Source organism: Macrotis lagotis, chromosome X, assembly GCF_037893015.1.
Source record: "Macrotis lagotis isolate mMagLag1 chromosome X, bilby.v1.9.chrom.fasta, whole genome shotgun sequence".
NCBI classification, from domain to species: Eukaryota; Metazoa; Chordata; class Mammalia; order Peramelemorphia; family Peramelidae; genus Macrotis; species Macrotis lagotis.
In genome coordinates, this window is record NC_133666.1 from 327,784,601 (window position 1) to 327,802,753 (window position 18,153).

At 32.8% G+C, this 18,153-nt stretch overlaps 1 protein-coding gene across 1 annotated transcript in view; it reads right to left on the bottom strand.

Annotated features, from left to right (window-relative positions):
- The window catches only part of GALNT1 (polypeptide N-acetylgalactosaminyltransferase 1), a 159,274-nt gene that overhangs the window by 25,216 nt on the left and 115,905 nt on the right, over positions 1–18,153 (bottom strand). The window contains exons 6-8 of the mRNA XM_074199497.1: positions 15,826–15,996; positions 4,629–4,746; positions 1,908–2,088 (exon numbers count right to left, since the gene is read on the bottom strand). Coding sequence (XP_074055598.1) covers positions 1,908–2,088; positions 4,629–4,746; positions 15,826–15,996 — 470 coding nt within the window. The remainder of the gene's footprint in view (positions 1–1,907; positions 2,089–4,628; positions 4,747–15,825; positions 15,997–18,153) is intronic.

Consider the following 18,153-nt stretch of genomic DNA (forward strand, 5'->3'; position numbering starts at 1 on the left):
TAAATGGGCTTTTAGGTCAGGTATTTTACTCTACCCAATCAAATTTTAAAAGTGAACAAAAAGTAAACAATTGAGACCTTGTATTCTTCCTAAGTTTCAGTCAATTGTGAGTGATTACAAAAGATGGAGTTGCTTGTGGAAACCTAGATATTTCATCAAGGATGTCTTTGGGATGTATGAGTGTGTATGCATGTATGTACATACATACACACCCATAAAAATTGCAACTAGGTGGAAAAGTAGGGCTATGTGTTAATGGTTATTGATATTCTCAGTCATCTTTTGGTAGAGGGATGGGGACAGGGAGATATAAAATATTTTTTAAATATTTTATTTATTTTGAGTTTTACAATTTTCCCCCTAATCTTACTTCCCTCCCCTTCTCCCCCACAGAAGACAATTTGCCAGTCTTTACATTGTTTCCATGGTATACATTGATCCAAATTGAATGTGATGAGAGAGAAATCATATCCTTAAGGAAGAAACATAAAGTATAAGAGAGAGCAAGATCAGACAATAAGATATCAGTTTTTTTCCCTAAATTAAAGGTAATAGTTCTTGGTCTCTGTTAAAACTCCACAGTTCTTTCTCTAGATACAGATAATATTCTCCATTGCAGACAGACCCAAATTGTCCCTGATTGCTGCACTGATGGAATGAATAAGTCCACCAAAGTTGGAGATATAAAAGATTAACTTTAATCAATGCCTTTGGTATCTACTGTTTTTCATGTATCTCAAAACTATCTACTAGTTTTCAACTTAAGAGTCTTTAAACTTGTGCCATAGCCCTCATTTCTATTTATTTTGACTAGCCTAAATGTTTTTTTCATAACTTTGTTTTCTTTAGTACCATTTCTACTTCTTCTAGGAAGCTTATTTGGATTGTAGAGTTTAAATTTGGTAGATTTTACTGTTCTCGATGGTGAAGAATTAATAAGATTTTACAGATAAGTTTAGATTCTAAACTTCGGTTGCCTTTGGATGTCATCTTTCTTTGCAAGATAAAAAGATAATTCGTTGAACAAAGCAATTTTTAGAGAATTATGATAATTTCAAAGCTATTATATAAATATTTATATTAATAAAGCATAAAATGAATGAAAGGAAAAGAATGAAAATGATAATTGATGTTAAAGTTATGTGATAAAACACAGACACAAATTTATGTAGTTTTGTTCCTTCTTGAAACATAAACAACAGTCATGTACTAATTCTAGTTCTGTAAAACAGACAGTTCTATTCTAAGAGAAGGGTTATTATAATGAAGGCTTCAGTGGGAGAATATGGTTTTCTGTCATTTAAAAGTGGGAAGGGGCAAGTGCCAAAGTCAGTCAGGCAATACAGTTTTCCATTCAAAGGTAATAAGAGGGGCGGCTAGGTGGCATAGTGGATAAAGCACCTGCCTTGGAGTCAGGAGTACCTGGGTTCAAGTCCAGTCTCAGACACTTAATAATTACCTAGCTGTGTGGCCTTGGGCGAGCTACTTAACCCCATTTGCCTTGCAAAAATCCAAAGGTAATAAGAATGAATTATTTGAATGTATATATTTATATATTATTACACATTATTTTATATAGAAGTTACTATCATATTCAAGTCCATAGTTATAATTGTAAGGGATAAGAAGTACATGGCATACTCAAGGACTCAGGAAAACCTATTATGCCCTAAAAGAATGTTATTTGTGTTTTCTGAGTATACTGGACATAGAAATTCCAGAAATTTCCTTTTATTCCTAATTCACAAAAATGTATTCAATCAATAGTCATTACCAAGTCCCTTCTATTCTGTATAGTGTTTTAGAAAATTTAAAGTATTATAAGATGCAGTTTTTAACCACAATAGAATTCGCATTCAATTTAAGGTGATGCAACTGTGATAATCAAAATTGAAAATGTAGCTAACCTGGGGAAATAATATAGAAGAAATTCTTGAATTCATCCATCCAAACTTCTGCAAGTCTTCGGTTATTTTTGTTGATGATCTGTCCTGTGCCTCCAGGAAATGTGTAAGGTGTAGCTTTCCGAAACACATGGCCAACATGTGAGCAGGTCACAATTTCTAAAGTGCCCCCACACTGCCAAATCTGAAAATAAATGAAAACCACATAAGATGACATATCTGGAATAAAAGGGAAAAAAATCCCAGCAAAATAGTTATCTGATAATCTTACACTTTTCCTTTTAGGTAACAGTGTTCTCTGTTTAAATTTTGAACCACATATGCTAGAAATTTTAAACTCTTTTTTAATTTCCCTATGTACTTTGATAATATTTAAGATATGCAATGAAATTGTGTTTCTTCTATTACTATGATTCATGCTTTCTCAGAAGCTTCCTATCTTTTGGTTGCAGGTAAAGAGGAATTAGAAGGTACCTGGAATCACCCCAAATTTAAGTCAAAATTGTCCCATTAATATCTGGAATCCAGTTTGAGGAGTCTGAGCAACAGCTGGGGGTGAAATTGGAGGTCAGCAGAGAGAGCAGACTGGGTTGACTTGAGTCATCATCAGAGATAGTAATTAACTCCATGGGAGCTGATGAGATAAGCAAAAGAAGTAGTATAGAGGGATAACAGAAGGGGATGCAAGACATAATCCTGAGGGACCATGATGGATGGAGAATGATCTGGAAGAGAATCAGCAAAGGAGAAAGAAAAGGAGTGGTTGGACAAGTAGTATTAAAAACAAGGAAAGAGTGGTGTCTTAAAAACCTGAAGAGAAGAGAGTATTAAGAAGGAAAGAGTGGTCAAAAGTGTCAAAGGCTGCAGAGAAGTGAAAGAAATGAGGACTGAGAAAAAGTCAATTTTGTCTGAACTGGTGAAAAGGAAAAGACATACAGAGTTTGGTTCAGAAATAAAATTCACTCAACAGGAAAGGGGAGAAGGGGGGAGAGGGAATTTGAGGGAGGATAGATTAAAAGAAGGATTAGCCTTAAGCAAAACAAACTCTAAGGATGTACAAAATAATTATAGTAGTACTTTGAGATGGTGAAGAATGGGAATCTGAAGGGATATACATAAAATGTGGAATGAATGAACAATCATGGTACATAAATATGATGGAATAGTTTTGTGCTGATCTTTGTATCAAGTGTCATGACCAACCATGACTACAGATGATCAGTGATGAAATATGTTACCCATCTCAATAGAGAGGTAAAGGATTTAGAATGTGGAAATTAGTTTTGAGAAGGTAGATTCTGGATGATTAAAATAAATATATATATTTAAAAACCCACAATATGATATTTTGCTGACTGCATCAAACTAAAGAATATTACAAGGTATTATGAAATTCACAGCTGCTGGCAACTCAAAAAAGAAAATCCAAGTAATTGAAAAATAAATGTTGTCCAGAATATGATATATACTGGTTTGTGCAGCCCTTTATCATAACTCACCAACTAGTACCTATCTTCAATAGGTACCATGTATAAGTAATGAGCCTGATGTAGACTTGACTAATTGTAATAAAAAAGAACACTGTATAGTGTTTTCATTGGTTCCAATCTCTCTATGCTTTCTGATGCAAATCTTTTCAAAATCACTACTCTCCAAGTGACAGAAATGAATGAGACACTACAATCTCTAAAGTATCAAAAATGCAGATAATCAAAAAGCAATGGGATTACACGATAAGTTTAAAGTTAAATTCTAGTAAATTACCAATGAAGATAATGCCATCTAATTCTATTACTGCATGTACAGATAAAGAGACTAAGGACTCTTGGAAAGGTTAAGTGAATTGTTCAAGGTCACAAAGCAGTTAGCAACAGAGCCGGGATATGACTTCACATTCTTGTACTCTGTGCATTGAAGTGAACTGAATAAAAAACATCAAGGATGCATGAATTAAATTTTCACTGAACTGAACATATGATTTTGAAGAGTAACATGGGCAGATCATATAGCAAAAACAAGGACTAAAATCATACATAAAGCAAGAATAAAAAGATTGCCTTTGGAGATATACTGTTACCTACAAAATGATAAAAGACTCAGAGGAATGCCTCTGTCACTATAGTTAAAGCCTTTGTGGAGGCTTTATGGAAGATTGCAAATAAGAAGGCATAGGTGGATGGCAATCTGATCAAATGGAGAGAGTAGTCATGCTGATAAGATTTCAAATTCTCCACTCTTCAATCCAATATGAAAACAAACTTTTATGAATATATGAAATAAAATATTGATAAGTAGGAAATTTTAAACAAGTATTTAGAACTTATGAAAATCTTATCTTAGATGTATCTTATAACTAAAATTCTAATTTAATGAAATAATACCTAAAAATATTTAAAATGAAAATATTTATCAATCAAGCATGCCAAACAGATCTAATTATGCCAAATGATGTTCAATTAAAATTTTGTGGTAGCATCCCCAGAAAATAAATATATTTTCTTAATGTAACTATTTTACTTAAAGGAATAACTTTTATATTTCAGCCTTTCTGAAGGTTTTGAAGAAAAATGAGTACCTTCTATTAATGAAAATAAAGTATCTTAACTGATTGTCTCAATAGTAAAAAGATACATAAGATTCACCTGTATTTGTAGTTAATTGGTTACACAAATTAACCTTTTACTCCAAGATTTGAAAATGACTGACAAATAACAGATGACTTACCCTAAAGGAAATTTCTAGATTTTCTCCTCCCCAAATATCCATGCCAGCATCATATGTCCCAATTTCTTGAAAGTAATGTCTGTCTATTGAAAAAAGGCCTCCTGCCATTGTGGGTGTCCTGAAAATTAATCACATTGTAAAACTTTCAGATTTTGACTTTAATGTTACAAGTTTGTAAATTTAAATATAAGTGACCTTAAAATTATAGTTAAATCCCAATTATTAGATGGCCCAAATATATTTGCATTTTTATCCCAATCAGATTCTTAAAAAACCTGAGTTGGATCAATTAACAGCAATATTAATAGCTATTAAAGTTTGCAAAGTGTTTTACAAAAATAATCTCACTTCATCTTGGCAACCATCCTGTGGAATAAGAATTATAGGTATCATTAGCCACAACTTATAGATGAAGAAACTGAAGCTTTGTCCATGGTCACCTTGTCAATAAGAATTGGAAGCAGGATTCCTAACTCAAATCTAGTTCAGTTTCCATCACACCATGATGCTTTTGAGAATTCACTACAACTCCATTTGGCTTTTGTTGGGAAGATACACCCCCCCTACAGTGGTATAAAAATTAAGGACCCAATGAATCTTGCTGCTTTACCACCATATTTCAAATGTATGGTAATTAACAGTTATGTAATGCATCATCTCCATTTTAAAAAAAAAATGTTGCCTTTCAGACTCACAGGTTGATATTGAAGAAGAGTACAATAACAGAAATGACAAAATAAGTGAAGATAAAAAATGAGGCATTAAGTATTTCTCTTATAGGGCAATTTTAGCCTATATGTATGTGTGTGTGTGTGTGTGTGTGTATGTATATATATACACACACATGTATATAGTTCTTATCAATATAATCTGTGAAATAAAACACTTAAAATTTTTTTATTGAATTTTACAATTTCCCCAATCTCATTTCCCTCCCCCCCACTCTACTGAAGGAAATTTGATAGTCTTTACATTGTTTCCATGCTGTACACTGATCATAATTGATTGTATTGAGAGAGAAACCATATCCTAAAGGAAAAAATAAAATGTAAGAGATAGAAAAATTACATAAGAACTTTTTTTTAATCAAAAGTAATAGTCTTTGGTTTAAATTCCACCATTCTTTCTTTGGATACAGATGGTATTCTCCATCACAGACACCCTAAAATTGTCCCTGATTGATGCACTGATGAAATGAGCAAGTCCATTAAAATTGATCATCACCTCCATGTTGCTGTTACTGGTTCTGCTCATATAGCTCAGCATCAGTTCATGCAAATCCTTCCAGGCTTCTCTGAATTCCCATCCCTCTTGGTTTCTAATAGAATAGTGTTCCATAATATACATATATCACAATTTGTTTAGTCATTCTCTAATTAATGGACATTCACTTAATTTCCAATTCTTTGCCACCACAAACAGGGCTGCTATGAATATTTTTGTACAAGTGATGTTTTGATGCTTTTTCATGATCTCTTCAGGGTATAGACCCAGTAGTGGTATTGCTAGCTCAAAGGGTATGAACATTTTTATTGCCCTTTGGGCAAAATTCCAAATTGCTCTTTGGAAAGGTTGGATGACAAATAAAACACTTTAAGGAAATAAACAATATTTAGAATTAGGTCATGCAATTTAGATCTAGAAGGGACCTGCGGTAGCTAGGTAGCAGAAAAAATACAGCACCGGCCCTGGAGTTAGGAGAACCTGAGTTCAAATCCGGCCTCACACTTAACAATTGCTTAGCTGTGTGGCCTTGGGCAAATCACTCAACCCCATTGCCTTAAATAAATAAAATTTTTTTAAAAAGATCTAGAAGGTACCTGAAGAGTTATTTAGTCCAACCCAATTTACTCTGAAGATGAAGAAAATGTCAGACCAATATAATATTTGAACATAACTATTTCCACTTATCTAGATAATGCCTGCTACTCATCTGCACCAAGAGTAAAGATCTAATCCCTATATCAAAGTTTCCATATACCAAACTGAATCTGTTTATCTTGAAGTAAGTGGACAGGCTATTTAAGATTATCTACTTTTTGTGTGATTATGTCTAATAATGCTAATTATTCAAAGCTGACTTTTTTTTTTTAGGTTTTTGCAAGGCAAATGGGGTTAAGTGGCTTGCCCAAGGCCACACAGCTAGGTAATTATCAAGTGTCTGAGACCGGATTTGAACCCAGGTACTCCTGACTCCAGGGCTGGTGCTTTTATCCACTGCGCCACCTAGCTGCCCCTGACTGTTTCTTTTTTTAAAAAATAAATTTTAATTCAATTTTATTTTAATTTTCAGTTCTACTCTCACCCCAACTTATTGAAGAAGCAAGAATTACAATGTCTATTATACATATGAAGACATATACAAAATACATATGAAGATATGCAAAACATATTAGTGGGGTGACTAGGTGGCGCATTGGATAGAGCACCAGTCCTGGAGTCAGGAGAACCTGAGTTCAAATCTGAACTCAGACACCTAATAATCACCTAGCTGTGTGACCTTGAGCAAGTCCCTTAACCCCATTGCCTTACAACCCCTCCAAAAACTCACTGAGAAACATATTAGCCAGGTTCTGGAAAAATAAAAAAATAGCGAGAAAAGAATGTAGTTTATAGTGTACTCTTAAGTTCATCAGTTCTCTATCTGGGAGTGAATAGTATTTTTCATCTTAAATCCTTTGTCATTGTGGCAGATCATTGCTTTGATCAGAGAAATCAAGTCTTTCGCAGTTACAATTCATTACAATACTGTTATTACTGTTCAAACTGTTCTAGTTCTGTTCACTTCACTTTGCTTCAGTTTATACTGTGTTCCAAGTTTTTCTGAAACCATTTTCTCTGTGATTTCTTAAAGCTCAAAAGTTCTCAATCACAATCATATTCCAAAAATTTGCTCAGTCATTCTCCAGTTGGTGAACATCCCTAATTTCCAATTTATTGCCCCCTTTTTCCTTGATCTCTTTGGGAAACAGACTTAGTAGTGATATTGCTGGGTCAAGGAGTATATAAGATTTTATCGTTTGGGGGGCATGGTTCCAAACCATTCTTTGAAATGGTTGTACCAGTTTACAAGTCCACCAATACTGCATTAGGGGTACAATCCTTTCCAGCATTTTTCTTTTCTGTTATGTCAGTCAATCTGATGGATATGAGGTGGTTTCTCAGAATTGTTTTAATTTATATTTTTTCTCATTTTAAGTGATTTAAAACATTTTTCCAAGTGATTATTAATTGCTTAAATTTCTTCCAGTGCAAACTGTGTTCATATTCCTTAATCAATTGTGAAATTATGTTTCTTATAAATTTGGCTCATTTCCCAAACATCTGAGAAATTAAGACCTTTATCAGAGAAACTTGTTTTGTTCTTAGAAACAAAATTTTGTTCCCAATTTCCTAAATTCCTTCTAATTTTAACTGTGTTGGTTTTGTTGTGCAAAAAGCTTTTAATTTTATTTAATCAAGATTATTCATTTTATCTTTTATAAACTATCTTTTGTTTGATTATGAATTCTTCACCTATCTATATATCTGACAGGCAATTTCTTCCATGTTCTACTAATTTGCTTATATCACTCTTCATGGCAAAATCACCTAAGGTACTAATTTTGAGATTATTTTGGTATAAGTGTGAGATGATGATCTATGCTTAATTTCTGCCAGAGTATTGTCCAATTTTCTCAGCAGTTTTTGTCAAATAGTGAGTTCTTGCTCTGGTAGCAAAGACCTTTGGATTTAACACTGGCTTTACTAGGCTCACTTACTTTTTTGTTTTTGCAAGGCAACAGGGTTAAGTACTTGTCAAAAGTCACACAGCTAAGTATTAAATGTCTGAGACCAGATTTGAACTCAGGTCCTACTGACTCCAGGGCCAGTGGTCTATCTACTGCTTCACCAAGCTGCCCTCACTTACTTTTGTTATTTGTGTACCCACTACTACTCTCTTCTACTTATCAACCACTCCGTTTTTTTATTTAGTGCCAAATTTCAGAAGTAGCACTGCTGGGCCTCCTTCTTTAATAGAGTCTAGAAAGTGGCATTTTCAGGGTGGGGTGCAAAAAATGCAGAATGGCAAGAGTATAACGGAGAAATTTTATAACCCTGTGGTAAGCCAATGAGGGAAAAGTCATCATTGCACCTGGGAGAATGGTAATATATGCAGCTCTGTATATCTATGAGGTATTTGTGAAGGGTTAGGCCTAACCTGAAGAAATCCACAGGGAAGAGGGGTCATTGTGATGTACTTCTACTGACAATTATAAAACAAAACAAACAAGCTAAAAACCAAAATCAATCTTTTAGAGAATTCACTGCTTTCCTGGGATATAGAAACAGTATTGCAAGAGTGGTTTCACCTTGAGCTGATAGCCTAACACTTAGCTCAAGGAACCTTCTGAAAATTGCAGCTTATACCTATAGATAGTCCCTAACTAGGTAATTCTGTCTTCAACTTAAATTTTTCCTTACTTTTTAAATCTTTTCTGCTACTTATTATGAATAAGTAAAGATAAGAACAACTAAGCCCAAAGTGGATGTGGATGGCACAATGTTTGATAGTATTTAAAGAAGTTCCCTGGTTTGGTAGTTTAATTGAAAAATATGATTGGAGTCAATCAGATCACTCTGCTTCCATCCCAAAATATCTATATTCCCAGGCAAGAAAAAATTCTCAGGAAAGACAAAGTCATTCAAGTGTGGAATAGATTGGCTTAAGATAAATGCCCCTTTCCTTTATAGCATAGATGTGCAAGCTTTCAACTCTTCTGGACTGCATTGCTCAACAAAAACTTGCTGCAAATAAAATTAATATTTATTTATGACTACAATGTAACTCATATTACCAATGAGTATAATAATAAAAAAATTAAGGAGAAATAATAAAACATTTACTCTTTAAACAAAAATAAGAACCTGCCATTTTTAATGTGAACACTGAGTCTACCCAAAAGAAAATGGCAGATATTTTTCTTAACTAGGAATGACTTATAAAAATCCAATTAAAGATTCCTGAATATTCTTTAAGTTGCATATCTCTATACATAGAGGTACAGCTCTATAAACTCTATTTGAAAATGTGCAGGCAATGCGTTGATGTCTCCTGAGAACAGAGTAGCAAATACAGTGAAATGCAATTGGTAAAATCTTGACATCTATTTTCAAAGTCCTATGGCAAAATAGCAATTACGGTTGAATCCAGTAAAGTTGTCTGTTGCAATTACAATAAGCTAGTCAACTAAAATAAAGATCCTAATTCCAATATTGCATCTCTTTTGTAAAGACCAAAAAACAAAAAACCCTCTGACAGTTTCAGACTGTACAATGTTAATTATATGAAAAATTTGAGCCAGATTAGTTAATGGTAAAACTGGTCTCTGATACTGCAATATTAGCACATGTGTTCACTATTCCTTCATTTTCTGATTATGTTTCACAGGCCTTTGAATAGGCTTTTAAGTCCACATGTCCTAGTTGGACATACCTGCTCTATAGAATGTTCTCAATGTGTAGTGTCTTATCCCTTTCCTACCAGATAACCTGATTAGCATGACTGTTGGATTTCCCTTCCTGGTTTTTCATATATCACTGAGATTCTCTCTCTTTTCTCTCCTTCCTCTAATCTATCCTTGCAGCTCTCCAATTGTGCTACAAGAACTCACAGCAAGCAATCTTGGGATTCCAAAGAAAAATAAAATTTTTATAATTCATTTTAAAAACACAGTATTAAGAAATAAAGATTTAAAAATATTTGAAAAACTTTGAAAATAAAAAAACCCAACATCCTAATTTAGAATTTGAAGCCTTCAGCAACAAAGAAATATTAGTCAGAATGAATAGAGAAAAAAAATATATGTATGTGTATATATATATATATATATATATATATATATATATATATATATATATATATATAAAATTGGTGAAATCTGATGCATTTTATTTGGATTCTTTCCTTTTTTTCTTTTTTAGTGTTTCTTCATTTTTTAAAAAAAGGAACATTTTTAGTATTTGTGTTTTAAAATAACTGGACTGAAATCAGAATAAAATGGGAGAGATGTGAATGCTACTGGTGAAAAGAGCATTACACAGGAAACTCTGACATTTGTGGGATCCTCATATTTCAATGTTATACAAACGTCACTTAATGTCATCCATTGCTTTGGGGGAGGAAAAAAACACAATTGCAGAAAGAACATTACACAGGACAGCTTGTTCCACATGAATAATATTACATTAGAAGACTCATACTTCCTAAGCTGGGTTCTAAGTTTAAAATTAGTTTTCATAGAGCCTTTGATAGGAAACTGTAGGGAACTTATTGGGGTAAGTGAAGCCTCATATATATGCTAAGAAATTCTGTGTGAATACCTGAAAAATTATTTTAGGTTATCTAGCAATCATATGAGAAGCAGAAACTTTATCTGAATGGTCAAGCACAAAGCTTTAAAAAATAAATATTGGAGGCAGTTAGGTGGCACAGTGGATAGAATACCAGCCCTGGAGTCAGGAGTACCTGAGTTCAAATCTGGCCTCAGACACATAATAATTACCTAGCTGTGTGACCTTGGGTAAGTCACTTAACCCCACTGCCTTACCAAAAAAACAATAAATAAATAAATGAATGAATGAATAAATATCAGCTATTAAGAGACCAAGAAGGCAAAATATGAGGAATTAACCACTGAATAGCAGATATGAAGGTCTCTTTGGGAAGGGTATAGTGACTAAAATGATCCAGTGACATAATGAGGAAAACAAGTCAGTTCTTTTTTGGAAATTTTTTGAAATTTCTTGAAATTTAACATCTGGTTAGATATGCTGAATTTGTACATGTCTTCATCCATGCTGCCTGTCCCCAGTTGTACTGTCAAAGCTGAAAGGCAAATTAATTTCTTGAAAGGAACAGAAAGAACAATGTAAAAGTATTGAATCCTACCTAATGTAATCTGAAAGAGTAAAAGTAATTAACTGATTAGGACTGGAGGAGGCTGAAAGGTATGAAGATGATTCAGGAGTCAAATCCCAATTCCAGGCTGCCTCTTCAACAGGCTGGAAGAATAAAACAATGAAAAGGGCTAAGGAATAAAAAAAAGATTCAAACCAGGTTCCAGTGATTGGAGATGATCTGGGCTCTGAAACTTATTTTAAGCGGGAGATGGGTTAAAAGTATGGGAATCTAGTTAAGATACTGGTTGCAAAATATAAAATGAACTAACAAATTTTGACATTTCTTTATATTACCAGTAAAATCTAGCAAAAAGAATCAGAAAAAGAAATTTGATTCAAAATAACTATAGGTATATAAATTCAATATAAATTCAACCTAAATAATTTGAAATAATTATTCACAAATAAGTTAAACTATTATAATAAAAATGACAATACACTTAAATTAAAAATAATGAAATTCTTATAAAGTTAACAAAAGGTCAAGAATTTCAAAGGTTGTTATAAAAAAAAGTGTGAAGATGGTCTGTCAGTACCAGAAATTAAATTATATTAAAAAATCATTAAATCAACTTGGTACTGCTTAAAAAAGGGGGGGGGGGAGTTGATTAGGTTGACAGATGAGGTACAAAACACAATGGAGTAAATAAACACAACAGCTGAAGGATCTGTTATGAGCCTAAGACTGACTATTTGACAAAAACTGCTAGAAAACTGGCAAAGAGCTAATTTAACACATAATGTGGTTGAAGCATAGCATTAATAGCAATGTTTAGATCCTAAAAACTAGGGGTTTTATAATTCAAGGAAGAAGAGAAATTAGTTGTATTCTCCCCAATTCTGATCCTACACACACACACACACACACACACACACACACCCCTTCCTTTTCAGGGAAGATTGCTGGATTGAGACATAATTGAAAAAAATAATTAAAATGCATCCTTAGCACTTTCCCCACTACTTTTTTCCCTAATTTTTCCCTGACTTTTTTCACTTTCTGCCATAATACTTTCCTGATTAAGCCTTCCAATATATACTTATACTATGGAAATGGTTGGTTGGTTGGTTCTTGTCCTTCGTTAGCAAAGACCAAAATGACATCACTATGTTAGAGGCAAGTTACAGTATGTCCAACTGTGGCTGATCAGACCAATACATCTTTGGAATGCTTTACCAGAGATCATGCACAAATAGTCCATGTAGCATCTTGTGTTTCTTTTAAACTGCTTCTATTCTGCCTTGCTCATAGAGTACAGCACCCTCTCTGACGAGAGTACACTGTACTAGTGCCAGTGTCTTCCATGCTGCACAATTAATTCCAAAGTTCAGAGTATCCCTGTATGGCTTTGTCTGACACCACTATGAGCACTTGCCCTGTCTGAGTTCTTCATAAAAGTCTTTTTGGCAAGCATATACTTTGCATTTGAACAACTTGGATAGTCCATTAGAGTTACAATTCAACAATGGAAATACTTATATTATGGAAGTGGTTAAATAGGACAGAATGTGCCTGACTTTATATAATGCTTAAAAATTTAATAGTCTGTACACTCCTATATATTTTTTAAATTAAAGAGATCATCACTAGAAAAAATTAGACTTCAATTTATTCTTTGTAAATTTCTGCCAGTTGCTGGTAGTTTAATTCACATCAAGGTGAGAAGTCTATGGTGTCTCTAAAAGATGAAAAGATACTTCAGGAAAAGCAAATAGGCCGGCAGATTCTTCCCAAGATCTGGTCTTTGTGAGCTATTACTGCTTTTTAAATTTTTTTCCTTAATATCTGTTTCTAAACAAATAAATTCTTTCATGGCAATTAGTCCCATCAGTAAGGAGAAGGGATAGTGCAATAATTTTTAAGTCCAGAGTTGTCAATCAGGGATTGCTAGTCCTATTATAGGAAAGATTTCAGGTGAAAATTTTAGTATGCTGTCAGAATTTATATTACACCAAGTTCTATGTATATTAAAGTAAAAGTAAAAGAACCTTTCCATCCTATTATTCAAATTCCCTTGAATACCACATCAACAGGTATTTAAAAATAAAGTTTAAAATTTTCAACCCAATGTTTCTCTTAAGGTTTTCATGTAAAAAACTTTAGCTTTCAAAAACTTTTTAAATACAAAAAAGTATAAAATTAAGCTAAAATTTTAAAGTTTATGTGTTCCATCATAAATAATATTTTAACTATGAATCTGATCATATATTTTCTCAAGCATATTCTGATTCATACTGAATTGTATTAGAAAATTTCTACACTTGTTTTTATAGATGAGCACCATCTGGCCTTCCTCTAGAAAGCATGATTGTACAATAATATTAAAAAATAATAAATTTATTAATGTGGCTGTAGTGGTATTATAATAAAGAAAACATCTGACTTCTTGAAAAAACTTAAATTCCACTTCTGCCAAACAAAGGAGAAGAATTGTTCCAAATATAAGTCAAGATGGCATGGGAATGGTAGCAAGAAGACAGTACAATTTCTAGGGCAAAGAAGAGAGAGTAGATGCTAAGAAAGAAAGGGGGGGAAAGCATCAGTTAGAACTATTGAGCCCTTTCAGCTAAAGATTTGTTTTCACAGAGAAAAGAAAGGAAGAAAAATGATCTATAGTTAAAAAGTAATCAATCTGTCAAACTGTACACATGGAAGGCATAGGAAAAAGAAAATTCTGTCCAATAAGTTAATGAAAAAATAAGGTCTAAGCAAACTCTGGGGGAACATTTTAAGAGGAGAATATCCTTATTTTAGGAATTTTTTATATTTTAGGAAGTTTCACCCTCAAAACCTTGCACCTTAGGGGTTGAGGATACAAAAATGTATCTTTAAACTGGGAAGCAAAGAAAAGAGAATAGGAAAAGAAAACAGAGTATTTTATTAACCAGATGTTAAAAAAAATAAACAGAAAGAAGCTTTGGAATCCTGTGGTCAAGAGATCCAAGGTTGCATACTAAATTAGAGTCAAACCTAAGCTGATTTGAATTTCAGTCTTAAGAAGAAACAAAACTCCCATATATGACTGACCAAAAAAAAAAAGTGAGTAAAATGAGAAAGGAGCATTTACCCTCCTCAGAAGTTCCAGTTTTCACTGGGTTAGTAAGTTTCAAGAATAGGATAACAGAGAAAAAAATTTAAATGGATATTACAAGGGGGTTGGGGTTTTTAATTTTTACAGGAGTCAGAAGCAACATACATTAATTAGCTCATGTACTCAAATAATGAGGTCATGCAACTTTTTATAAAATCAACTTTATTAAGTAAGTAAAACAAATCAGTAATAAGTCAATGTTACAAACTGGTTTAAATTTTATAACAGAAATGCAAATTTAGTTGTTATCTTCATAGACTGACACAATTAAGGTAGGGAAACAATCCAGAGGTAGCTCTTAGGTAGGATCTTAAGGCAGGGTTTTACTTAAGCAAAAGCCTTTTTACAACAGAATAAAAACAACTAATTTATTAATTTACAAATCATTCATTTCTACAATAGTTATAAGCTCTTAGGATGATTAAGACAGAATATGGGGTGTGGTTGGGAGAGGGAGAAGGAGAGAACCAACCAACCAGGTCCATATACTTGAATCTTGGCTTATTATATAGTAAATATTAGGGAGGAACTATTGCATTATGGAATAGAAAATTGAGCTAAGATTTGAAGTCAAGAGGCCTGGATTTGATTCCTGCTAAGGTACTTATTGGCTGTGTGATCATATTTTAAGTCTTCTAACCTCTCAACAGACTCAGTTTAATCATCTGTTAACTGAGGATAATATCACTAAGCTCTGCAAATCTTAAAATTCATGAGAAAGCAAAGGATTCAAAAGTAATTTCAGCAATAATTTTTAAATGTATGGGAACTAGTACTTTTTCCAATGAAATTTTTATACAATATTTCTAGGTCAGAGGGAAAATACTTTTTAAAAGTACTGATAATAAATTTCTGATCACTCCTGTGATTTTAGAACTAAAGGGAATTCCCAGTGAGGAAATTTTGACAATTGATACAGATCAGCTCCCACTTTGCAACTATTTATATACTGACAGGGTCACACAGTCATTAGGTATCACAGGGAAGAATTTGAACTCAGGTCTTCCTGACTCTTTATCCACTATATCATATTGCTTCTTCATAAAAAAAAATGAATCCTAAAAGTAAGTTTTAAAACATGAGATTCTATGAAACATTTTAATCTGCTGAAAGCAACATGAAAAGAAATTTTTTTAATAACATAAACAATCATTTCACTATACCTGACTGGAAGTGTTCTATCGCCTTTCCTTCTGTCCATTTCTCTCTGAGGAACAGGATACCAGCGGAAATTCAACTTCCAATTGAATCCACCATATGTCATATCAGAGCCTGCCATGTACTCAAAAGTATCATCACTGATAACATCAATTATAGGACACACAACTGTTCTCCTAAAGAAACATATCAAAACCAATTAGTATGATACATGCTGCAAGAAAATGAATCATACACTATAAGAAATGTTTTATATATGTGTGTGTATATATATATATATATATATATATATATATATATATATATAGAGAGAGAGAGAGAGAGAGAGAGAGAGAGATGGTCTTCTGTGTACAGTCAAAGAGTATTTATTAAGCTTTGACAGGAACCTGCTATTTGGGAGAATCATCATCCTAGAATGATTTTTGGAGAGAAGACACTTGACCTTATCCTCTAGCTTCAATTGTTGCTTCACTGTGGTCAAATCAATTTTTTGATGTCTCTGGTTTGAAGTCACAAAAGTACTGCTTGTTATTCATTTATTCAGCAGATATTTAAGTGTCTGTGATAGAGCATGGAGGGCAAAATGTAGCCAGGAGACATAGGTTTTGCCCTTGAAATGATATGCTTGTCTGGGGAACAAATCAAATAAGACATGAAACATCTAGAAAACAATTTAAGGTAAACCCTATAGTATATATACATAGACATAGACATAGACATAGACATAGACATAGACATAGACATAGACATATATATATATATATATATATATATATATATATATATATATATATATATATATATATATATATATCCTACCTAAGAGCCACTTCCAGACTGTTTCCATTCCACAGTCTTTAATAGATTTGAAATACCACATTTCAAAGGAACTGAAAGGACTGTGGAATGGAAACAGTCCAGAAGTGGCTCTTAGGTAGGATCTTAAGGGATTAGATTGACAAAGAAAGAGGATGATGGTCCAGGCAAAGCCACTATAGATATGGTTAGAATAGTTACCCTAACCCAGCTTGAGCTAGCTAAAGCAACAGGGAATATAAGTACAGAACTGCCACCAGCAATTCAACTGCCTATAACAACATGCTGTGCTATTATCCACTTTAGATGGGTCAATGATAGAAATATCAAGGAGTATAAACCTTATACTGCAGGCCCTATACTTCAAAGAGCCCACAAAAAGGGTAAACATTCATTTAGTTTTCAATTGAAAAGGGGTAAAAATGGGCAATTTTTATATTTTTTTGGAGGTTCAAATCTTAAAAACTATAGGAAACGTGGATGAGCATGAGAATGTAAACTCTTTGGGAAGCAGGAATCATTTCAGTCATTTGTATCTGTATTCCTCGTGCCCAGTATAGTAACTGGTATATAGTCTATATCTAATAAATGATTGTTGATTGATAGTTACATATACTCAATTTAATATTTTTAATCACTAATGTGTTAAAAACAGTTTAATTAGATAAAAATATTATCTGTGCAAATAAACATTCCCAAGTCTTAAAATGTTTTCTTGTTAAAAACAATTTTCTTTTAATTAAGTAAAAATTTAATAATACCTGAAAACCATGACATAATAGTCATGTACTCTTTTAAAGCTACTTTTCCTATAAAATGCGTATTACCTATAAAATTTTTAAAAAACTGAGGATGAGCAAAAAATATTTGTGAACCTGGAAGTTAAAGACATTTTATTTGCAGGACTATATTGAAAGTAGTGTGGATTTGTATTTATGTATATTCATATTCATCATCTAAATTGTTTTTCATTTTTACACTTTTTTGGCTGAGAAACATAACAATACACTAAGTACTTTATTCTACTACACAAGCATTATCATATTGGGTTTGGAGGAAAAATGGGTTTTGGAGTTGTAACCTAATAACATTTTATACAATGCCCTGACTGTATGTGTGACTAAGAATACCCTAAGTGTATGAAAACATACAATTCTTCCCAGAAATCTATACCTATTATTACTGAATATCTTTTACAGGAGCTAAGACAGGATAAGAATTTCTAGAGAATTAGGATTTGGGGAAAGGACAGAGTAAATGGTGGGTAATTATAGATAGAAAGGATAAACTATAGCTAACTATTCAACTTACAAATTAATTTCACATTTAAAATTTACAAAATTCTAACATGCTATGAAGGCAATTTTCTAAATCAATTATAATAGCCAATTTACAAAAAGTTTTATTATTCATTTTTGTAACAGAGCTACTTTAAAACAATTTTTCTCCTTTCTCATTCCTTTCTTCTCCTCATGGTTTCTTTAAACATTAAATTCTTGGTTTTGTCTTTCAACACT